General features: G+C 53.8%; 1 protein-coding gene across 3 annotated transcripts; it reads left to right on the top strand.

Moving 5' to 3' along the window:
* Positions 1–1,082: 1,082 nt before the first annotated feature.
* Positions 1,083–16,006, top strand: SGTA (small glutamine rich tetratricopeptide repeat co-chaperone alpha). 3 transcript variants are annotated; one of them, XM_040241886.1, is made up of 12 exons: positions 1,083–1,154; positions 8,071–8,208; positions 8,793–8,899; positions 9,051–9,135; positions 10,317–10,416; positions 10,727–10,831; positions 11,602–11,740; positions 12,390–12,452; positions 13,574–13,611; positions 14,375–14,464; positions 14,655–14,776; positions 15,038–16,006. In XM_040241886.1, the coding sequence occupies exons 2-11, from the start codon at positions 8,109–8,111 to the stop codon at positions 14,767–14,769; spliced, it is 942 nt and encodes a 313-aa protein (XP_040097820.1). In that variant the 5' UTR covers positions 1,083–1,154; positions 8,071–8,108; the 3' UTR covers positions 14,770–14,776; positions 15,038–16,006. The 3 variants fall into 3 exon arrangements, 2 of the variants coding, with proteins under 2 accessions (XP_040097820.1, XP_040097819.1); XM_040241885.1 differs by having other exon boundaries at positions 14,857–16,006; XR_005721230.1 differs by lacking the exon at positions 15,038–16,006 and having other exon boundaries at positions 1,089–1,154; positions 12,390–13,611.
* Positions 16,007–23,195: the final 7,189 nt, after the last annotated feature.

Raw genomic sequence — 23,195 nt, 5'->3', positions numbered from 1 at the left:
TTTCACTGAAGGGGGCACAGGTTTGAGTCCTTCTCCGTAGGGCCCCAAAGAGTCGGTCACGACTGAGCATGCACGTATGCATAGGAAACGAAGAGCAGCGCGCAAAAAAACCCCAAAATATCAACCTTGAACCACCTGAGTCACCCAGAAAGAAACGAGAATTAAATATGCCCCCAAACCCACCTCCTTTATTTATCCTTCATTTCTGCAAAAGAAATGAAAATACCCTGGGGTGTTGTGTGCGTGCCTTTTAAGTAGGTAAAAATGAATTGGGAGAACATTTCTGGCAACTTTAACCCTAATGACGGTCATTTAGTAGGGAATTTCCCATTACCCACCCTCGATTTTTTTCTCTCTTGAGAACGTCAAGTTTAATTCTACGTTAGTCTTCATTTTCGCTGTTTCCTATAGCTGGAGTGCTTTTCTCCTGTTCTTCAAATTTACCTGTGGGAGAGACCCTCCCTAATCATCCCAGCCAATTTACCCCCCAAACACAACACACCACGTTTTCTTCACAGTGCTTGCCATTGAGTAAAATCTGTTAATTTATATACTAGTTTACTAGTTTATAGTGTATCACAATACAAGGTAATGAGAGCAAACATTTCCCTTTATAGTTGGCGTGCCTATTCGTTGACTACTAGGCACCTGCTGTGAACAAAAATCTGTGAATTATTATACTCTGATGGACTGAATAAATAAAATAATTCACTTGTTGGAGGATGGATGGGTAAAAAAAATAAACAACAGTTGCTCGAATTCAAAGAGCGTTTATCATGCTCCGGGCGCCAGATACCCAAACGCAGCTACACCACGTGGCCGACTCGGCACCACGTGACGACTCAGCCAACCCACAAGAATCCTCCACCGTCCCATGATGCACCACTCCATTCCCTCTGTAGAGGACAAGTCAGTCCTGATTTCCGGCCTCCAGTCGCTCGTAGTGGTTAGTTGCCCTAACGACCAGCTTGTCTCAGCCTCTAAAGTGCGTCACTTCCCCTTACGCCAGACTTGATAATTGGCGCGCCTGCGCAGAATGAAAGCCAGGAGGCGCTGTCTCCTTCTGCGCAGGCGTCTCAGTTGGGGGGCGGGACCGGGCGGCGCTGTGGTGCGCAGGCGCAGCCGTCGGTGGGTCCCGGGTTCGGCTGCGTGAGGTGAGTCGGGGGGTTCGGCGCTGGTCCGAATGGGCCTGAGGTCCGCAGTTCGGAGCGTCTGGGGCCTCTGGGGCTCCTGTGCCCGTAGGAAGACGTCGGTCCGGGGCCGGGGTCGCCATGATTTGCGGAGTGCTGTGAGTGGGCGGCGCGGAAGGGAAACTGAGGCCAGACCGCGTCGGGCAAGCCGTTGGCTGCCCAGGTTTCCTTCCTCCGGACTCCAGGCCTATGAAATGCGGATTAGGAGGCCCGGGGGTGGATAGCGGGAGGCATAGCGCCCCGCACGCAGTGAGCACTCGCTGGGTGTCCACTGTGTCCCGGAAACACGGTCTTTTTGAATCGGGGTCCCGGTCCTTGGGGTTCAAGTCGGGGCTCCCTGTCTCGGCGCCTTCACTGTCCACCTGGGTGACCTTGACCAGCCTCTTGGCTTCTCCGAGCCTGTTTCCCCCTCCGTATAACGGGCGTCGTCACAGTCCCTGCATGGAGTAGGGGGACTTCCCGAGAGAACTAAAGCCGCAGGGCCCGCAGCGCGAAGTGACAGCTCCAAGAGATCAGCAGCGGTTAGTCCGATTTCACGAGGACGACCTCTGCCTGTTGTGCCGGAGACTGGGGCGAAATCTGGCGCTGAGGACCGGCTCGTCCACCTCTCGCTGGCTCTGTGAGCTTGGGCAAGTCGTTTGCCCCCTCCACGACCCTTTTCTGCCACGAATAGGGGCTGTAGAAGTATATGTCTCTTAGGGTCATTATGAGGTTAAGTACACGTGGAACCCTCTTTCATTAGGTTCTTGCTACTTGTCTAGAGCTTCCTAGAGGACAGATGGTTTTGTTATCAGATGCCAGGAAATGCTTGAGCGCTCTGCATCTCCGCCCAGGAACGTTTCCCATTTTCTCTCTGGTTATTTGTTTTGTCTGCTTTTCCTCTCCCTAGGCCAGGCATTCTGTCCTCTCAGGGAACACGGGGCATGTCTGGGGACGTCTATGGCTGTCACAACCAGGGACACTCCTGGTATCAAGGGGCTGGTGACCAGGGATGCTGCTCCACATCCCACAGTGCCCAGGATGGCCCCACGGAGAACAGCCTGGCCCTCAATGTCCACAGTGCTAAAGTACGTCCTACCTCAGACTAGTGGTTTTTCACTAGTGGCCCTCACCCTAGGGCCAAGTAACATCAGCTTCTGGTCTCCAAAAGGGGTGAAGAGTGTGAACATCAGCTTCTGGTCTCCAGAAGGGGTGAAGGGTGTGAACCCCCAAGAAATCACATGCAAGGTTTGGTGTGGGTGTCCACTTTTGTGGGTGAGGAAGGGTATTTTGGAGTCTGGAGCTCTAGAAATCAGGTTGCACAGGTTCAAAACTGCTGATATGCATCTTCCCTGGATGACCTTGGAGGCTGCTCGCATCCCTCTGGGCCTCAGCTTTTTATGCTGTATAGTGGGAGTTCGATTAAACAAATGGTGACCGGGGGCCAAATTCCACTGCAGCCTCTTTTGTGGGGGAGGGATCTAGTTCCCTGACCAGGGATGGAACCAGGACCCCCTGCATTGGGAACATGGAGGCTTAGCCACTGGACCACAGGGAAGTCCCTGCAGCCTTGTTTTTGTGAATGAGGTTTTGTGGGATAGAGCCCATTGGATCCACATACATGTTACCTGGAGCCTGGGAAGCTGAACGTCCTCATCCTGGCCCTTCTTTTCAGAAGATGTTTGCTGACCCCTGAAATAAGCGAGTGTGGGTACAGTATACAGCTCAGGCCTGTAAGTGCTGGGCACTCCAAGGATTTCATTCAGGGCTTTATAATTAAGTCTTCCTGGAGGGGTGAGTGGCCCTAAATCAGGTTAAGCGCTGCCCTGTATTGAGAGCTATAGTCTTTTTTATAAGTTTTTGTTGTTGTTTGTTTATTTTGGGCTGCAGTGAGTCTTTGTTGCTATGCATGCGCTTTCTCTAGTTGCAGATAGCGGGGGTTCCCTCTAGTTGTGGTGTCTGGGCTTCTCCTTGCGGTGGCTTCCCTTGTTGCAGAGCAAGGGCTCTAGGGCACCTGGGCTTCAGTAGTTGCAGTTCACGGGCGCAGTTGTTATGGTGCTTGGGTTTAGCTGCCCAGCCACATGTGGGATCTTCCCAGACCAGGGATCGAACCCTTGTCCCCTGCATTGGCAGGTAGATTCTCAACCACTGGACATCCAGGGAACTCCTGAGGCTGGGGTGTTTTCAGTGAGAAAATGGAAAGGTGGATGGAGAGCCAACGGGGCTTCTGAAGGCACTGGGAGGAATTGGAGCTGGGTCCCTGGCCTCAGCCCCACCCCAGGGCCATTGTCCATTCCCAGCCAGTCTCCTGCCTGCACCCCATGCCTGCAGCCAGTGCCCCTGGAGTCTTCTGGGCTTCACAAAGCCCTTGCTGTTCTTGGGAGAGAGAACGGTCCTGCTGAGGATTCTGTTCCCCAGCCAAAGCCTGACAAGTCAGAATTGTTCCCGAGCCCCTGGTGCCCAGTAGCAGCTGAGGAAGAGCATGTGCCAGCGTTTCTGGACTCACTTTGCTGGGAGCAGGAAGGTGATGCGGACCATCCAGAGGGAGGAGAATGGCCACTCGCATGGACCGCCTGTGTCCAACAGGTGCCAGTCCCACTGCAGACTCGCAGTCTCCTGTCTGTAGTCCTGAAACCCAGCGTGCATGCGTGCTGAGTTGCTTCAGTCGTGTCTGATTGTTTGCAACCCTATGGATTGTAGCTCTCCAGGCTTCTCTATCTATGGGATTCTCCAGGCAAGAATACTGGCATGGGTTGCTGTGCCCTCCTCCAGGGGATCTTCCTGACCCAGGGATCGAACCTGCATCTCTTCTGTCTCCTGCATTGGCAGGTGTGTTCTTTACGATTTGAGCCACCTGGGAAGCCCTGTGTAACCCAGAATACTCAGCGAATGCAGGATTTGCTGAAAGTTCGCAGCCGAGTCATTTGGCCAGAAAATCTGCCCTTTATTTTTTCCACTTGGTGTGTATCAGTGACTTTCAACTGGGGGTTTGGTGACGTCTAAAGACTTCTGTGATTGGCAACACCCTGGGTAGAGTGGGGGGATTTTCCCGGGATCGAGGGTGTGAGGGAGAGGGATCCTCACAGCTCCCAGGACACCCCCTGCACAGTGACCTGACCCCTTGTCAGCTATGCCAAGGGGGAGGGACCCTGCATTCACATTTGAGAAAAATATTGGGTTTGATGCCTGCTCACACTGGACACCACAATAAATTCCCGATGGTCACACAGTATGAAGAGGAGGGCCCCGGTGTCACCTCCCCACAGTGGGTCACCTCCCCGCCCTTCCACTCAGGTGTGTATTTAAATATGATCAGCGTCCCAGGACCTCAGAGGTCACATGGTGATGGAACCCAGTCTTGTTCCATCCCACCCCACCCCACCCCCTCTCCCAGAAGATGGTTGCAGAGGGTGCTATTAAACACCCTTTAGTGCACATTCTCCCCAGCCCCCCATGTCTATAGAGCCTGGGGGAGACCCCTGCATGAGGTGCTGGAATCTCCCAGCAGCCTCCATTACCCTGTTTTATAGGAGAGAGAGAGGACATCCACTGGGCCCCCTTCAGATGGGACACAGAGCATCCCAGCCCTGGGGCAGGGGTGACGTGGAGCCGGTCTCAGATGGAGACTGCTGGGCCTGAGGCATTAAGACTGCAGAGCCTAGAGACTGCAGAGCCTAGCATCATCCCTGGGTGGGCTCCAGGGCCCTGGTCTTGGCGCTCAGTGCGTCAGATTGGGGGCCAAACCTTGGGAGAAGGTCCTGTCCTAGACCAGAAGAATCCCTGGAAGTGGGAAACCAGGCAGCAGTGGCCTCAAGGGAGGCATCTGTCAGGGGAGAGGGCTGTTAGCAGCACATGCGAAGGTCCTGGGGTATGGCGGGGGGTGGGGCTGGAAGAACTGAGAGTGTGCAGGGAACACATGTGACTTCGTCTCTCAACTCCCTGGACCCCCAGCAGCCCCTCAGAGTCACTCCCTCCGTCTTTGCAGCTTGGTCACATAGACATCAGGTTGCCTCTTTGTTTTCTTAAGTGAACAAATACCTCCTCAATACCCTCCCAGCCCAGCATGAATCTCAGTGACCTAGTGCTGCCTCCCATGGGTCTGATGGGGGCCCATGCCCCAAAGTGCTACCTGCAACACATGGGGGAGCCCCAGCTACGCAGTCCTGTGGCCTTACCATGTCACCTCTTGACATGTGACCGCCCTCTGGGAGACCCGGACACCCTTCCATCCAGTTCATCGAGAAGTCAGCAGGGGGCTGGGGGGTGAGCTGGTAAACATGAAGGCCAGGTGGTAAATTCTCTGGGGTTTGGGGGCAGTGAGGAAAACCAAGTATGTTACAGAGGCACTTCTGTAGCATATGAAAGCAAAAGACCTTTTCAGCTAAATGGGTGACTGCCAGGTGTGGCCCTTGACTCTTGATTTAGAGCAGAATATACGAAAGGACTATGGTCCTGGGGTCTCAGAGGTCTGCATCCTAAGAGGACCACTTTGAGTTTTGAAAACAAGTTTTTTTCTAATTACAGTGAAAGTGAAGTCACTCAGTCGTGTCCGACTCTTTGCGACCCGTGGACTGTAGCCCACCAAGCTCCTCCATCCGTGGGATTCTCCAGGCAAGAATACTGCAGTGGGTTGCCAACAGTAGAATACACATAATGTAAAATTCCCCATCCTAACTGTTTCAGAGTGCACTGCTCAGTGGCATTAAGCGCATTCACATTGTCATGCAACCATCCCCACCCTTATCTCCAGAACTGTCTCATTTTCCCAAACTGAACCTCTGACCTCATTAAACACTGACTCCACTCCCCTAGCCCCTGGCCCCGCCATCTACTTCTGTCTCCATGGATCTGACTCCTCCAGGGACGTCCTATGAGTAGAGCAAAACAGTATTTGTTCTTCTGTGTCTGCTTCTCTCACTGAGCAGCATGTCTTCAAGGTCTGTCCAGGTTGTAGCAGGTGTCAGAACCTCCTTTCTTTATAAGGCTGAGTAATATTCCACCATGTGGATGGACCACATTTATTGATCCATCATCTATTCACTGACATTGGGTTGTGTCTGCCTTTTGGCTCTGGTGAATGAAGCTGCTGTTTGCAAAACAAATACCTGTAAAAACCAGGTGATGAAGATGGTGAAGACAGGAAAGCCTGGTGTGCTGCAGTCCATGGAGTCGCAAAGAGTAGGACATGACTGAGCAACTGAACTGAAAAACCAGAACATAGTTGACATTTTGGGTGGCAGCTTGCTGGTTCAGCTGAGGAATATGACTCAGTGTTGGGGGCTTCACTGTCCTCTGAGCAAGTGAGTTGTGTGGGTTGGTCCCTCTGTGTTGTTCCTAAGATCCTGTGGCTGCAGTGCTGGCCGTCTGCCCTCCATGCCCTGGCCCGTCCTGACCTTAGACCTCCCAGTTCCAGGGATACGCTTGAGCCAAAGGCACTTGCTTGGTAAAGGCTCATTATGTCCAGAAATGGGGGAGGAAAGTCATTCCACTTCCCCCACCCTGAAGAGCTTTGGGGAGTGGGACAGTGGCCAAGATGCCCTGTCCAGCTGCATAAAACACCGCTTCTTCAAGTTCACTTTTTAGTAATTGAGATGTTCACATCCTATAAAATTGAGTAGACTTCAGTACATTCACAGTGCTGTGCAGCTGTCACCTCTTACTTCCAGAACATTCCAAAAGAAGCCCCAGTCGCTGACAGCCAGGGACCCACTCTGTGTGTCTGTGGATCTGCTTGTTCTGGACATTTCCTGTCAGTGGAATCGCACATTGTGTGGCCTTTTGTGTATGGCTTCTCTCCTTTCTTTAAGCTGTCAGTGATGTAGCTTTCTGCAAACTGGAAACAGGGCCCTAAGTGCCTCCAGGGTCACATGTCTTGAACCTGAGGGCTGAGGGTGTACAGCACCCCACTGCTCTCAGCCAGTGTGCAAAGCCTGGGGCTTAGGACTTGCTCTAGTTTGATTTACCTGTTGCTGGCCAGTGATGGGTTAGTGATAAGTTTGCTGGGAGGCCGCCCCTCGATTTCTAGGCCACACAGGCTGTTCACCCCATGGGAGCATGTTAGGGGAACCAAGATATTTCACACTGCACATCCCAGCTGCCAGGTCAGCCCTGTGCAGCCCTGGCAAGAATGGGCTGCCCCCTCTGAGCCTGTTTATTCTCTGACTGGGAGGTGGTTCCCCTGCAGGGGGCAAAGCTGCAGGGATGTGAAGTACCTGGCACGTCATGGCACTGTGGGGGCCTGCCTTCCCAGCCATGACAACCATAAGTGTCACCAGGGTGTCCTGGGAAGGGTCACACAAGGCCTAGGAATACAGCAGGGTATGGTAGAACCCAGAGGAGCCCTTGGGTGGCCTGGAAGGGAGGGAGTCCGTTGCCCTCCGGGCCTTTGGTCTGCTCAGGCCCACCCACTGGTCCTGTCTGACCGTCATGGACAGTGCTTGTTCCCCCAATGTTTGGAACTCAGAATGTCAGAATGTTTTCTTGTCCTGAGCGTAGAGAAGCAGCAGGTGGGGTTGTGGCCCACTCTGTGTCCCTGGGGAGCCCTGTGTACCCCATCCAGGTGGTGAGGAGTGATGACCACTGGGCCCAGGGCCATGTCACCCTGGGGCAGGAATCAGGCAGGACTGCCAGGGGTTCTGGGTGGTCTCAGTGTCCCCTATGTGAAATGGGGAGAATTAACTTTCCTGCCTCTCTCATTGAGCAGATACAGCTAGCCAGTGAGTTCAAGTGGCTCCTGCAGGGTGGGGTGTGTGGGGGCCTGGATGGTCTGGGGCAAAAGGTACAAGATGGTGGATGTGGGGGCAGAGGGGGAAAGGCCTGGCTGTCCCTGCCACCCTGTCCTCATGCCCTGGACCGTGTCCGCAGATCCTGAAGCCCCGAGGCCTGTCTCCTGTGTCTGCAGGTCCTGAAGCTCCCAGGCGTGTGTCCTCCCACCTCACGATGGACAACAAGAAGCGTCTGGCCTACGCCATCATCCGCTTCCTGCACGACCAGCTCCGGCATGGGGAGCTCTCGTCTGATGCCCAGGAAAGCCTGGAAGGTATGTGGGGGGGTCCCTGGTCTCCTTCCTGCTTGGAGCTTGGGTCCTCTGCCCCCTGCTGCCAGCTACTTTCCCCCATCCTCTTCCTCCCTTCCTCCATCAGTGCCCAGGAGCTTTGTGGGGTGAGTGTGATGGGCTGGTCCCTGTCCTCTTACACAGGGAGGGACGCTGGGCCTCCTTCTGGTTTTGTGTCACTTCCTCTTACAGTGAGGCGCAGCCGCCTAGGGTTCTGAATCCCCCCGTTGAATGTGTGTCCCTACCTACCAAAGATGGAAATGAAACTGGGGACCCCAGGCCAGACCCAGCATTCAGACCACCCCGGCGGTCCCAGGATTGTGACCCCACAGACAGCCCTGAGGTCACTATCTGCTCACTGCTAGGCAGGGATAGCACCGTCCCCTCTCCTCCCAGCCTCAGGGCTCAAGGGGTAGGTCCGTCCTCCACTTACCTGAGGAATCAGAACCACAACTGATGCATTCCGAGGCCATGGCGAGCTGGCCTGAGAAGGGAAGCTCAAATTCTGCCTGCCAGGATCGCAGGCTTGGGGCTGGGGTCAGCAGAGCACACCTCCATTCCCCTGGCAGTTGCCATCCAGTGCCTGGAGACCGCTTTCGGGGTGACGGTGGAGGACAGTGACCTTGCACTCCCCCAGACTCTTCCGGAAATATTTGAAGCAGCTGCCGCGGGCAAGGTGAGCCTTCACGTCCCATGGGGCCATGGGTCGGTTGCAGAACAAGGGCCTGAGTCACCCCCAGAGGCATGAAGGGTGCTGAGTTGTGTGGGGCAGGGGGACGGTGGTTTCCTACTGCCTCTCCAGCAACTCAGTTTGGCTTTGGGGACAGGAGCTGCCGCCAGATCTGAGGAGCCCCCAGGAAACCCCGCCCTCAGAGGAGGACTCGGCCGAGGCAGAACGCCTCAAAACTGAAGGTGAGAAGCGCCCCACAACCTGGTCTCCAGATGCCGCAGGAAGTAGAAGCCAGCCAGTCCGCCGGAGTAGATGGCGAGCCAGCCTTGGAGTCGGGGTCAGGGGCTTCTGCATGGATGTGGAGACATAGAGAAGTCAGACCCTCAGTGGGAGGGATGTAAATGGCAAGGCCACTGTGGAGCTTCCCAAGTGGTTAGAGTGATCACATGACCCAGTGGGTCCACCTAGGTGTGCGCAAACACATCCACAAAGGGGCTTGTGCACTTGTGCTCATAGCGGAACCAGCCAGTTGCCCATCAGCTGATGAGTGGATACACACGTGATCTCTCCACACTCGGGAGTGTCACTTAGTCCCAGAAAGCGGTGACGCACTGACACTCGCTACCACATGGACGGACCCTGAGGACACGACGCTCAGTGAGAGAAGCAGACACGGAAGGACACACAGGGTGTGACTCCACTGCGGGAAACGTGCAGAGCAGGCAGGTCCACAGACACAGAGAGTGGGTTCCTGGTTGTCATGGACTGGGGAGTGGTGAGAGCTATTGGTGCTTATTTCAGCTGATGGAATGTTCTGGAGTTAGTGGTGATGATTAGGCCACTCTGCACATACTAACAGAGAAGGCAATAGCACCCCACTCCAGTACTCTTGCCTGGAAAATGCCATGGACAGAGGAGCCTGGTAGGCTGCAGTCCATGGGGTCGCGAAGAGTCGGACACGACTAAGCGACTTCACTTTCACTTTTCACTTTCATGCATTGGAGAAGGAAATGGCAACCCACTCCAGTGTTCTTGCCTGGAGAATCCCAGGGACAGCGGAGCCTGGTGGGCTGCCATCTGTGGGGTCGCACAGAGTTGGACACGACTGAAGCGACTTAGCAGCAGCAGCAGTACATACTAAAAACTGCAGAATTATGTACTTTTAAAGGATAGGATTCATGGTATGTGAATTCCATCTCATTAAAACTGGGCTGTTTCTGAAGGAATGAGCAAGAGTGATGGAATCCGAGGCTTAGCTTCACGAATGGCACAGTCAGGGCCACGACAGTTGCCACCACCCTGACCTGTGGTTTTGAGTGTCATGTCCTGGTCCCTAAAACCCCATCCCCTCACAGGGAAGCCAAGAGAGCCAGGAATGCTGCCTCCGACCCCAGGATGTATGTTTTCTTTCCTTTTTCTTCAGGAAATGAGCAAATGAAAGTAGAGAACTTCGAGGCCGCTGTGCACTTCTATGGGAAAGCCATCGAGCTGAACCCTGCCAATGCCGTCTACTTCTGTAACAGGTGCAAACTGGAGTATGGGGGAGGAGGGGCCTGGGTGGGCTGTGGGAGAGAATGGGGAGAGGGGTGGTACCCAAGGGTGGGGTGGCGATGGCTCAGTTGCCATCCTAAATGGCACACCTGGCCAGGTGGGTAGCCAGGCGTGAGTGAGTGTGAGCAGGTACAAGCATGGGCACTCAGCTTGCCCGGGCCTCCCACTCTTGGCGACCCTGGCTCTGCCCCACCAGGTAGCCAGGGAGACCGGGCGAGGGGCTGTGAGGAGGGGCTGCGAAGAGGAGCCGGCTCCCCGACCTTTCTGCTTGTCCTCCCCCAGAGCCGCAGCCTACAGCAAACTGGGGAACTACGCAGGGGCAGTGCAGGACTGCGAGCGGGCCATCTGCATAGACCCGTCCTACAGCAAGGCCTATGGCAGGATGGGGTGAGTGTGCCTGCCCATCCACCCCGCAGATACTGTCTGCCAGGGGCACTTGTGTTAGGGACGAAGCCCCACACCATCCCAAGTCCAGGTTGACACCTGAGCTTCTGATCTCCCAGCGTCACAGTTCTTATGACCCCTCCCTGGGCTTAGTGATTTCCCCGGGAGGCTCACAAAAGTCAGGAGAACATGTCATTTAGGTGATTTTTCTTTTTTTAATATCTCTTTGGCTGTAACGGGTCTTAGTTGGGGCACATGGGATCTTTTAGTTGTGAATTCTCAGTTGGGGCATATGGGATCTAGTTCCTGGACTAGGGATCAAACCCAGGTCCCTTGCATTGAGAGCTCAGCATCTCAGCCACCAGACTATCAGGAAATAGCTGTGTCATTTAGTTTAATCAGCTTTTTGTGAAGAACACAGATGGACAGCATATGCAGAGACATGGAGGGTGAGGCTGGGGAGGGTCCCAGGCAGAGCACCTCTCCCCATGGAGTTCGGGGTGCTCCCCACCTGGCATTCGGGGGGTCATCAGTGGAGGTGGGTTTTGTAACTGTCTCTAGCACTTCCCTGTGGATGTTGTGGGTGGCTGGCTGGTGTCCTGGCCTGCAGCCCATCCTGAGGCTCCCCCTTGGCATAAACTCCTGGGTGGTCCAGGGATGCACCTGAGACCAGCTCTGCCAAGCAGGGAGGTGTAGGGTTCTGACCCCCCCACCACGAGAACTGGGGCTCCCTCCCGGATCCTCCCCCATGCCCTCTGTCCCTCCATCTGCAGCCTGGCGCTGTCCAGCCTGAACAAGCACACGGAGGCTGTGGCCTACTACAGAAAGGCCCTGGAGCTGGATCCTGACAATGAGACCTACAAGTCCAACCTTAAGGTGGCTGAGCTGCGGCTGAGAGAGGCACCCAGTCCCGTGAGTCCCATGGGACAGCAATTGGAGGCGGGGCAGCTGGATTGGAGGGCAAGGCCTGAACCGGGTGTGGAGACCCTCTGGTGCTGGGGGCTGGTCCTCTGTTTAGCGGGGTCCTGTCCTGAGAGAAGAGGCTGATCCCAGAAACAGAAGGGGGCGTGTCACCCAGGGAAGCCACCCCTCGGGGGGTGGGGACCAGAGCCTATCAGTGGTTCACTGGGGAGGAGTCAGGAGTCAGGGTAGCTAGTGTGAATGATCTGAGGTGACCAGGGTGGGGACCGTGGCTCCACCTATGGGGGCCCCGTGAAGGAGGGGTCATGTAGGCCTGCACTGGGAGGTGTGCAAGTGAAAAGTGCAGTTGTGGATGAGTTGGTTACTGTCTCTAAGGACTTGCTACTCTCGGGGGGCACTGTCCCTTCTCAGCGTCAAAGTAAAAGCTGAGGTTAACACGCTGAGCTCCTCCTGGGTGACCCACACATGGTGTTTCCTTCTACAAAACTCCCTCTGGCTGCAGGCCTGGACCGCCTGAGCTGCAGGGACGCCCAGGATTCCAGCAAGCCCCCCATGGGAAACCTTACCCCTCACTTCTTGGGGACTAGCCGTCGAGGTCCTGTGTCCTGGCACCACTGACCAGGGCTATTCTCATCCACAGACGGGAGGTGTTGGCAGCTTTGATATTGCAGGCCTGCTGAACAACCCGAGCTTCATGAGCATGGTAACGGCCTCGCCTGCCCCCGCTGCCCCTGCCTACGGTCAGAACAGCCACAGATGTCCCGGGGTGGGGGTACCTGCAGCACCCTCTGTCAGACTCCTCAGTATCAAGCACAGGGGGCAGACTGAGCCCACCTCTCCCAGCCATGCACCCCCTGCTGAGCCCCTTCTCGTTGTGGACACGGTGACTACAGAGTGGCTATACCTGCTCCCTGAGGTGCAGATGAGACTCAGCAGGGTGTGGGGGCCCCAGAGAAAGGCCACCTTCTGTGCAGAGGCACGTATTCTGCACGGGGCCTCTGCAGGCACCTGGCGTGTCCACACACCTGTGCAATGCCAGGTGGTCTTGCTGGTCCTCAGGGCTCACTGCTGGCTCCAGGGGCCCCAGGGTCTCAGACCATCAGGAAGAGGAGCCCCAGCTACCAGAGAATGTCTCTGCCCCGGTGAGATGTGTCCGGCCTCCCATGTCATAGCTGGGCCTCCGTTCTCATCCAGGGATAGATGGCCACAAGGCAGGAGGACACCCAGCCAGGGAAAGCAGCTGGCAGCGGCCACTCCTTTGGCCTCGTCCATCAGGGTCAATGATCACAGACCCCGAGGCTTTGTGCAGTGCTATTAGTACCCAGCCATGCCTGGTGCTCGCATGACTGTGACCTGAGATGACAGCCACAAAGGGTGGTGGACGGGCCACGGCCAGGTGGTAGCACTGTCTTGCCCTTTTTGGAAAGAGCCACAACCTGGAAGTCACCTCCCTGACCTCTGCTCATGTTTGTCTTAAAATTGGCCCAGAGGAGATAGTCCCAACTTGGCGGGGGAGGAGATCAGTGCAGGGGAGATTCCCAGGTGTCATCGTTTATCCTCAGAGGAGAACTGGGACCAACTCTTCTGGGGCGTTCCCCGTCCAGGGTGGTGACGAGGTGCCTGGAATCTCCTAAGATGAGAGTCCAGACAGGATGAAAGTAGGGGGAGGGTTGCAGCGCATTAGGGGTGGTGAGGCCTGAGGAAGAGGCAGGCGGGCGCTCCGGGTGCTGGACTGGAGGCCCATGGTGCTCACAGGGTAACCTTGTCAGTGGCAGGGTGCATTGGGGAGCCTGCCCCATCTGACAGGTCTGTTCTCTTCTTCAGGCATCAAACCTGATGAACAGTCCACAGGTTCAGCAGCTGTAAGTGACCACTGTTTTCCTTTGGGTCTTTTTGAAATATTTCTTTGGCTGTGGTCTTAGTTGCAGCACTCAGGATCTTCATCACAGTGTGTGGACTCTTAGTTGTTCCATGCGAGCTCAGTAGTTGCAGTGCGTGAGCTTAGTTGCTCCATGGCATGTGGGATCTTAGTTCCCCAGCAGGGATTGAACCTGCATCTCCTGGATTGCAAGGCAAATTCTTAACTACTGGACCACTAGGGAAGTCCTCTCTTCTTTGGACCTTGTGGTTAAAAATTATTGTGGTAAAAGATGTATACAGTTTCCTGTTTTAGCCATTTTAAGGTCTGTAGTTCTATGGCATTAAGTACGCTTATAACGTCCTGTAGTTTTTCACTACAATCTAATTCCAGAACGTCCATCACCCCAAAATGAAGCCTCACCCCCGTGAGCGTTGTCTCCCAGCTCCTGACTACCAGTTACCCGTCTGTGGATTGGCCTGACGGTGTTTCCACATCAGTGGACTCAGACATTCTATGGTCTTTTGTGTCACTGGCATGCCCTGGTGTCCCTGGGGGGCAGCACTGCCCCACTGAGAATCACTGTTTTTAAGTCAAAAACGGATGTTCCTGGGAAAGTTGGTGAAATTGACAGGTTACAGTCAGAAGGGTGGGCTCAGGGGGAGTTGGGCAGGTAACATCTCTTGCCAGCAGGGGGGAAGGGTCAAGCAGGGCCGCAGTGGGAAAAGGGGGCTGAGCCGTCTTCAAGTCCAGGACTCTCTTCGCAGCATGTCCGGCATGATTTCAGGCGGCCACAACCCCCTGGGGACTCCCGGCACCAGCCCCTCGCAGAATGATCTGGCCAGTCTCATCCAGGCGTGAGTAGACCTGCCAGGTGGGGCTCCTGGGTGGGGCAGGGTCCAGGGTCCTTGGGTGCTCTTTGGGGCCTCATCCTCCAGGGAGTGGTCCCTCTGCCCTCCAGGGGCACGTCAAGGTAGGGAGAGGTGGCTGGGTGGGTGCCTTGGACCTCGCTGAGCCCAGGCACGCCTCCCCTGCCCCCACCTGCAGGGGCCAGCAGTTCGCTCAGCAGATGCAGCAACAGAACCCAGAGTTGATAGAGCAGCTCCGCAGTCAGATCAGGAGTCGGACTCCCAGTGCCAGCAATGACGACCAACAGGAGTGACCGCCCCGTGAGTCCCTGGGGCTGGGGGGCACCTTGGGCCCTCAGGTCTCTTGCCAGGTGGGCCCACTCAGGTGTTTCTCCCTCCAGCCTGCCCAGCGCCATGGGGTCCTTCCCGGCCGACAGGAAGCCTTCTTGACCTTTTCCGTCTCCTCCCATTGGATCGCCCACGAGAGAAAAAGAACTTGGACCTGCATGTTAAGCCGGATTTTTATGATGTTTACTTTTACCTCCTCCCCTCCCTCCCTTTTTATACTCTCACGGCCCCCAGATCCTTTTTGAAACAGAGCCAGCAAGCTGTGAGTGCAGACCAGCACCTGTCTCCCTCCTGGCCCCCTGCCCTGAAGACCTGGTCACTAAAGTATTTTCTAGAACATTCTGAGGTGGGGGTGGTCTTCTCACCGCTCTCCGAGAAGTGGCCCGTGGGATGCCGTGGCCCCGAAGCCCCTTCTTCAGCCCCCGCCTGCCTTCCCAGTCTGTCTGCAGGGCCTCCCAGCCCCTGAGAAGCCGCTTTCTGAGTTGACCGTGGCCTCCCTGGCCACCCCTGCTCAAAAGAGCTCACTGCCAGCCAGCCCGGCCCAGCAGACCTGGGTTCTCACACGAGGAACTCGAGTTGCAAGTGACCCAGAGGCAGTTTCTGCGCCCAGTGGGGGCCGAAGCAGACGTCTTGGGTGCACACAACCCATTTCTGGGACTTAAATTCCAGTCCAGTGCTCGAATGGACTCGGGTCTGATCGCCATGCTTTTCCCCGTGCTTACAATTGACAGACTGAGGGGCCCTCTCATGACCTTTGAGCTGGCTCCTGAGCCTGTCGCAGCCTGGCTGTGTATCCCAGCCACTGCCCTCTGTCCATAGGTGGTGGTCCTGCTGGCCTGGCTTGCCTGCATCCTCAGCGGGCTCTCCTCCTGCTTGGGGGTCGGGGCTATGGGGGTCCCTGATGGCCACCTGCCTGGGCCTGAGATCACCAGGCAGCCACCGTGGATGTCCCTGCAGCCCAGGGCAGGGTGGAGAGGGTCCCTGGCACCGCAGCTCAGGCCACAGTGTTAGCGATGGGATCGCTGGAGGCTCCCTGGTGGGGTCGGGTCGTGTGGGAGGCGACACTGTACCAGTACTGTGTGTGTAGGTAGCTCGCAGAGAGACAGCCCCACACACATCCCGCGAGGCGTCCTAACTCATGAGTGCTACCATGGTGACGAGAGAACCTGTGGGGAATAAATAGACATCGTGACCTCTGCTGGCCTCCGTGTGGACCTCTCAGTGCCGCTCTGCCCCCAGCCCCTCACCTCCCAGAGTTTCCAGGAGCCCCCAGCGTGGACCCTGCATGGGTCGCCCTGAACCATTGACCCAGGTTGTGTGTGCCTTCCCTGTCACCTTGAAGACAACCTCACAAATTTAGTGGCCTTTAACTACACACAGTGTCTCCATCCTGGAGGCCAGAAGTCAGACTGGGGACCCCCTTGGGCTAAATCCAGGTGTGGATGGGTCTGGCTCACTCCCTGTCCAGAGGCTGACACCTGTGGTGTAGGTGCAGGGGGTGTCAGGCCTGCACTCGACTCCCCCAGGTCACTGGGCTGTGGGAATGCTTTGGGGCCATACCACTTTCTTTGGCCGTGACCTCTGTGGCTTCAAGTGGGTGTACTCAGCCTCTGGTGACCTTGAGCTGCTCTGTCCTGCTGAGGTGACCTCCCCATGTTCCCTGCCACTTGGATGGTGGCCAGTAGGTCACAAAGGAAGTTCAGGGGGAAGAGTGTGTCCCCCATGCTACTGTGGGCATGAGAGCTCTATCAGAGCGAAGGGGAGGCAGGTCCTGGCCGTGTCCCACAGAAGGGTGGACTGGCATTTATGTCACTCCAGCTACCTGCCTGAGGAAGTGGTGCCTCTAAAACTGAGACAATAGACTTCCCCAGCGGTCCAGTGCTTCAGACTACCCACTGACTGCTGAGGGCCTGGGTTCAATCCTTGCTCTGGGAACTAAGATCCAGCAAGCCCATGGGGTGCCGCCAAACAAAAGCAAAAATTGCCACAAACTGAGTAGTTCAAAACTGGTTCCTTCCTAGCGACTGGGTCAGAAACCAGTGAGGCTCAGCTGAGGCCTCTACTCAGGGTCTCAGCCAAGGCCTCATTCGCTTCTGCCCACAGATCATCTGCAGAGTTTAGTCTTTATGGTGTGGTAAGTCAAGGCCTAACCTCCCTTAGCTCTGTGCCCCCAGGACTTCCTGTATTCATTTCCTGGGGCTGCTGTCATACTACAGACTCAGAGGCGTAAACCAACAGCATTGACCCTCTTAGTTCTAGAAGCACGAGCATGGAATCAGTTGGTACAGTCCAGAAGCAAGGTGTCTGCCAGGGCCCTGCCGCCTCCAGGGGCTCCAGGGGAAAGTCCTTCCTGCCTCTTCCAGCTTCCGAGCCTCGGTGTCCTTGGTTTGTGACTACATCACTGCAGTCTCTGCCTCTCTCTTCACACAAGCCTCTCCCCTGCTGTCTGTCAAAGTGTTCTCTGCCTCCTCATGACGACACAGGACATCCCCTCCTTGGGTGATCCAGGATCATCTCTGTCTCAAGGTCCTTCATAATCCCTCCTGCAAAGTCCCTTTTGCCATGTAAGGAACCGTACTCAACGGGTTCTGGGGATTCAGACGTGGACACCTCGGGGGGTCAATAGCTAACGTTCCACAACTCCCCAGGTATTGCTGTCAACACTTGCTTCACCCAAGCGGCAGGAGAGAGGAAGTCTGGCTGGCTTCAGCTCCCAGGTTGGAAACTTAGGTACATGGCTCAGTCTCAGGAATGATGGTCACCATCTATTCTGTTGGTTAGGAGTCTCTGGTCTAAGCCACACACCGACAGGAGGCGATTACGCAGAGCATGACCTCTAGGATGTGGGATTTTGGAGTGCCTTAGGATCTGTCCACCGCAGGCTTGAGTTCAGTCAAGTCTCCCAGCCAACCAGAGGGGTCTGATTGAGCAGCCTCTGTGAAGCCATGTTCAAAAGTGAATCATCAGGTTCCAGGTCTGGCAGGAGTCTTGGCATCTCGGGTCTTTACGGACCCTCCTGCCACTTCCTCTCCCCCAGCTCACCTCTACATCAGTCTCAGTTTATGCCAATCCATTTGAGCAAGAATTCTTCAGAGAGAAAAATCTAAGACTTTACCAATCTTCTGGAATGTGCTTTTGGCAAAATTATTTTTTTGGCTGCATAGCATACAGGATCTTAGTCCCCTGACCAGGTACAGAATCCGCTCCCCCTGCAGTGAAAGCACAGAGTGTTAACCACCAGACCACCAGGGAAGTCCCTCAGCAAAGTCTTAATGCTCCACGATGCGTTAAACCTGTTCCCTCCTTGTCTGCAATGAGCAAGGATGGGCTGGTGGCCCCCAGCTCAGCGAGGAGGATGAAGTGGTCCCCATCTGGGCTGCTGTTGAAGTCATCTGAGGGTCTTTATCCCTGATACCTTCCTCTGACCCCCTCCCCGCCCCCGCCCATAAACTCTGAAAATTCACCTAGGTTGGTAGTTGTCAACAGAGGAAATCTTGCCCCCATCAGGGGATGCTAGGTGATATTTGGAGATATTTTTGGATGTTGGGACTGAAGGATGCTCCTGGCATCAAGTGGGTAGGGACCAGTGTTGCTGCTCCACACCCCAAAGGGTTTGAGAAATATTGGTCAAGTCCAGGCATTCTCGTGAATTTATTTAGTGACCCATCTACTGGTTCTGCGGGCTTCTCAGGTGGCTCAGTTGTTAAGAACCCACCTGCCAATGCAGGAGACACAAGAGATGCAGGTTCGATCCCTGGGTTGGGGAGATCTTCTGGAAGAGGAAATGGTAACTCACTCCAGTATTCTTTCCTGGAGAATCCTATGGACAGAGGAGTCCAGTGGGCTATAGTGTGTGGGGTCCCAGAGAGTAGGACACAACCGAGCAACTGAGCATGCATGTGCTACTAGTTCTGCATTTTACTTTTACTTATTTATCTGGCTGTGCTGGGTCTCAGCTGTGGCAAATGCAGTCTTTTTTGTTCTTGCTGTTGTTGCAGGATACAGACTCTTAAGTTTCAGAATGCAGAATCTAGTTCCCTGCCCACGGATTGAACCCAGGCCCCCTGCCTTAGAAGAGTTTTAGCTACTGGACCACCAGAAAAGTCTACCAGGTTCTGTGTATTAAGCAAGCATCTCAGGGGATTGGGACAGACCTGTTTGGAGAAGCCCATGCTGAGCGTCACTGTTGGCACAGGAATAGGAGTCATGTTTTCCAGGGGCATCTAACATGGCCCGTAGGTCTTCTTAGATGGTCTGGGTCCTTCCCTCCCATCCCGTGTCCTGATCTCAGGGAGGCCCTGCACAGCCTCTTCCAAACTGACCCCACACCCAGTCTAAGTGTACAGGAAAGATCCAGAAACATTCTATTTTGTAACCACTGGAAGCGTGGGGAAGAGGGAAATGAAGGATTTTTTTAAAAAGGGAGTCACTGTCAGCATCTCATCCCAGAAGCCAGTGGCTCCTCTAGGTAATCCGATGAGATGTGTATCCTGGAGAATTGCTGCTTGATCCCACATGAGTGCTGTGGTTGTTCAGTCCCTAAGCTGTGTCTGACTCTCTGTGACCCCCATGGACTGCAGCACACCAGACTTCCCTGTCCTTCACTATCTCCCAGAGTTTCCTCACATTCATGTCCACTGAGTCAGTGATACCAACCAACCAACCATCGCATCCTCTGTTGCCTATAGGATATTTCTGAATATTACTGTCAGAAGTGTATTGAGTAAAGAAAAAAAAAAGGTAATTAAACAGATTTAGCATAAGTCGTGCCTTGGAGAAAGCTTCCAGGAGTGGGTTGTCTTGAGACTCAAGGCAGCTGCTGCTACAGTCCATGGGGTCAGGAAGACTGTTCTCTGCATCCCCACACCCTTGGTGCAGAAATCCTAGGAGCTAGATGGCAAATCCCACCCAGATTAAGTCCAGTGGAGCAATGACGTGGAAACAAGGTGTGTCTCTCTTTTGCAGAAGCAAGAGGACTCACCCGGGAGCAGTTCTGGCCCCTAGAGACACCAGGTGATGTCTGGGAGACAGACATCTGTGCTTATCATCCCGGGGGCCAGGGGTGCTGCTCCACACCCTACAGCACTCAGGCCGACCCAAATCTGAGTATGATCCTGCCTTGAATATTAGGGCCAAGGCTGAGAAGCCCTGCCCTACAGCACACAGTAGACCCTTGATAAACGTGTCAAAGAAACAAATATACCAAACCATTTTGCCATCAGTAAAACATAATTTGTTCAGGAGAATTCCCTGGTGATCCAGTGGTTGAGACTCCATGCTTTCACTGCCAAGGGCCCAGGTTCAGTCCCTGGTAGGGGATCCAAGATCCCTCAAGCAGCTTCAGTTCAGTTCATTTCAGTTCAGTTGCTCAGTCATGCCCAACACTTTGCGACCCCATGAATCGAAGCATGCCAGGTCTCCCTGTCCATCACCAACTCAGGGATTTTACCCAAACTCATGTCCTTCGAGTCCATGATGCCATCCAGCCATCTCATCCTCTGTCGTCCCCTTTTCCTCCTGCCCTCAATCCCTCCCAGCATCAGAGTCTTTTCCAATGAGTCAACTCTTCTCATGAGGTGGCCAAAGTATTGGAGTTTCAGCTTCAGCATCAGGCCTTCCAATGAACATCCAGGACTTATCTCTTTTAGGATAGACTGGTTGGATCTCCTTGAAGTCCAAGGGACTCTCAAGAGTCTTCTCCAGCACCCCAGTTCAAAAGCATCAATTCTTCGGCACTCAGCTTTCTTCACAGTCCAACTCTCACATCCATATACATGACCACTGGAAAAACCATAGCCTTGACTAGACGGACCTTTGTTTGCAAAGTCATGTCTCTGCTTTTTAATATGTTATCTAGGTTGGTCGTAACTTTCCTTCCAAGGAGTAACTACAGCCTTGTCTAACTCAATGAAATTAAGCCATGCCATGTGGGGCCACCCAAGACAGATGGGTCATGGTGGAGAGTTCTGACAGAATGTGGTCCACTGGAAAAGGGAATGGTAAACCACTTCAGTATTCGTGCCTTGAGAACCTCATGAACAGTATGAAAAGGCAAAATGATAGGATATTGAAAGAGGAACTCCCCAGGTCGGTAAGTGCCCAATATGCTACTGGAGATCAGTGGAGAAATAACTCCAGAAAGAATGAAGGGATGGAGCCAAAGCAAAAACAATACCCAGTTGTGGATGTGTCTGGTGATAGAACCAAAGTCCGATGCTGTAAAGAGCAATATTGCATAGGAACCTGGAATGTTAGGTCCATGAAACAAGGCAAATTGGAAGTGGTCAAACAGGAGATGGCAAGAGTGAACATCGACATTCTAAGAATCAGTGAACTAAAATGGACTGGAATGGGTGAATTTAACTCAGATGACCATTGTGTCTACTCCTGTGGGCAGGAATCCCTTAGAAGATACGGAGTAGCCATCATGGTCAACAAAAGAGTCCGAAATGCAGTACTTGGATGCAATCTCAAAATCGGATGCAATCTCAAAAATGACAGAATGATCTCTGTTCGTTTCCAAGGCAAACCATTCAATAACACGGTAATCCAAGCCTATGCCCCAACCAGTAACGCTGAAGAAGATGAAGTTGAACGGTTCTATGAAGACCTACAAGACCTTTTAGAACTAACACCCCAAAAAGATGTCCTTTTCATTAAAGGGGACTGGAATGCAAAAGTAGGAAGTCAAGAAACACCTGGAGTAACAGGCAAATTTGGCCTTGGAATACGGAATGAAGCAGGACAAAGACTAATAGTGTTCTGCCAAGAGAATGCACTGGTCATAGCAAACACCCTCTGCCAACAACACAAGAGAAGACTCTACACAAGGACATCACCAGATGGTCAACACCGAAATCAGACTGATTATATTCTTTGCAGCCAAAGATGGAGAAGCTCTATACAGTCAAACAGATTAGCATTTTTTTTAATTAACTTGTTCACTGGCTCTAGAATGCTCCTGTTATCTTTGCAGCAAAGATTTCATCCCAACATAGGTAACTTGAAAACCCCAAACTGAGTTGGCTTCCACTCCCGATCTGACCCCTCCCCAAAACCGACCCCAGCCTTTCAAAATGAATTATTTGAATCGATCAGAACACACGCTCTGGACTTGGCCCCTGTATGTTAGAAGCTGAAGCCACCAGAGGGCGCGCAGGCGCCGCCTGCATCCGTGAGCATCAGGACCACAAAGAACACCTTCGCGTCCGACCCTGAAACCATCCGGACTTGAGCCTAGAAACGGCCCGCGTCCTAGAGATTGGGGGTTGCACGTTTAGAGCCAATTCTCGTTTCAGAATTTTAAGTCATCCTCAACAGGGACGTTCTGTGAGGCTCTGTGCTGTGGTGGGAACACCACTTTGGTTGCCTGATGTGATATTCGGTCACAGAAGTGGGTCCCTTCGGCGGTGAGGTTGGAGGGTGCCGACCACGAATTATCTCAGCTTAGGGCTGTTTCCACGGTCTTTGTAAGCTCTCGCGGACTTGGGGAGGAGGTCGGAAATCTCTTTCTCCCTCTCATCGCTGTGCTTCTTAAACTTTTTATCTGCGTGTAGCATACGTGCGTACATTATAAGCAAACAGCTCAATGAATTTTTTAAAATATTTATTTATTTATTATTTATTTGACTGCTCCAGGTCTTATTTTTTGCATGCAGTATCTTTTAGCTGCAATATTCGAAGTCTTAGTTGCTGCATGTGGGATCTAGTTCCCTGACCAGGGGTTGAACCTACATCGTCCACTGCATTGGAAGGTGGAGTCTTAGCCACTGGACCACCAGGGAAGTCCTGACATGAAATTCTAGAGCTGAGCATCTAGATACCCTAAAACCTCTGGATATACAATTTCACCCAAGCCACGCCCCCCCTCACCCTCCCCTCCCACCGCCCTGGGAATGTATGCCCAACAGCAACCTTCATGAATGGCCACCCAATGGCACTCAGAGGAATGATGGGGGCAGTGCTCTTTGCAAAGCCAATACTGGAAACTACCCAGTTGAACAACCATGACAGAATGGCAGCTGTTTGGGGATCGGTGGTGGGGAGGGCCAGGAGGTCATTTTTTTCAGTGGGTGCAGTTTATGTTCACTATCTTGATTGTGAGGATGGTTTCTCAGGTGTGTACATACGTCAACACTTATCAAACTGTATACTTAGAATATGTGTAGTTTATTGTACATCATTTACACCTCAGTAAAGCTTTTCAGATGGGTATTTTTGGTGGGTATTTCTGGAGGGGCCATGCCACATAACATGTGGGATCTTAGTTCCTCAACCAGGGGGACTACCCCCTACAGTGGAAGCAAGGAGCCCTAACCTCTGGAACTCCAGGGAATTCCCTGTTCAGATGGTTTTATTTTCTATTTCCATGATTAACTGCACAGCTTGAGTA

Source organism: Oryx dammah, unplaced genomic scaffold, assembly GCF_014754425.2.
Source record: "Oryx dammah isolate SB20612 unplaced genomic scaffold, SCBI_Odam_1.1 HiC_scaffold_5, whole genome shotgun sequence".
Lineage (NCBI taxonomy): Eukaryota > Metazoa > Chordata > Mammalia > Artiodactyla > Bovidae > Oryx > Oryx dammah.
Note: the sequence above shows the minus strand (reverse complement) of the source record. Positions and strands in the feature narration are given on the sequence as shown.

Bases quoted from the DNA above. Each gene is read 5' to 3' on its own strand.
- SGTA (XM_040241886.1), top strand. From the start codon at position 8,109: ATGGACAACAAGAAGCGTCTGGCCTACGCCATCATCCGCTTCCTGCAC. The intron at 8,900-9,050 runs GTGAGCCTTCAC...CTTTGGGGACAG, and splicing joins AAGCAGCTGCCGCGGGCAAG to GAGCTGCCGCCAGATCTGAG. The intron at 9,136-10,316 runs GTGAGAAGCGCC...CTTTTTCTTCAG, and splicing joins AGAACGCCTCAAAACTGAAG to GAAATGAGCAAATGAAAGTA.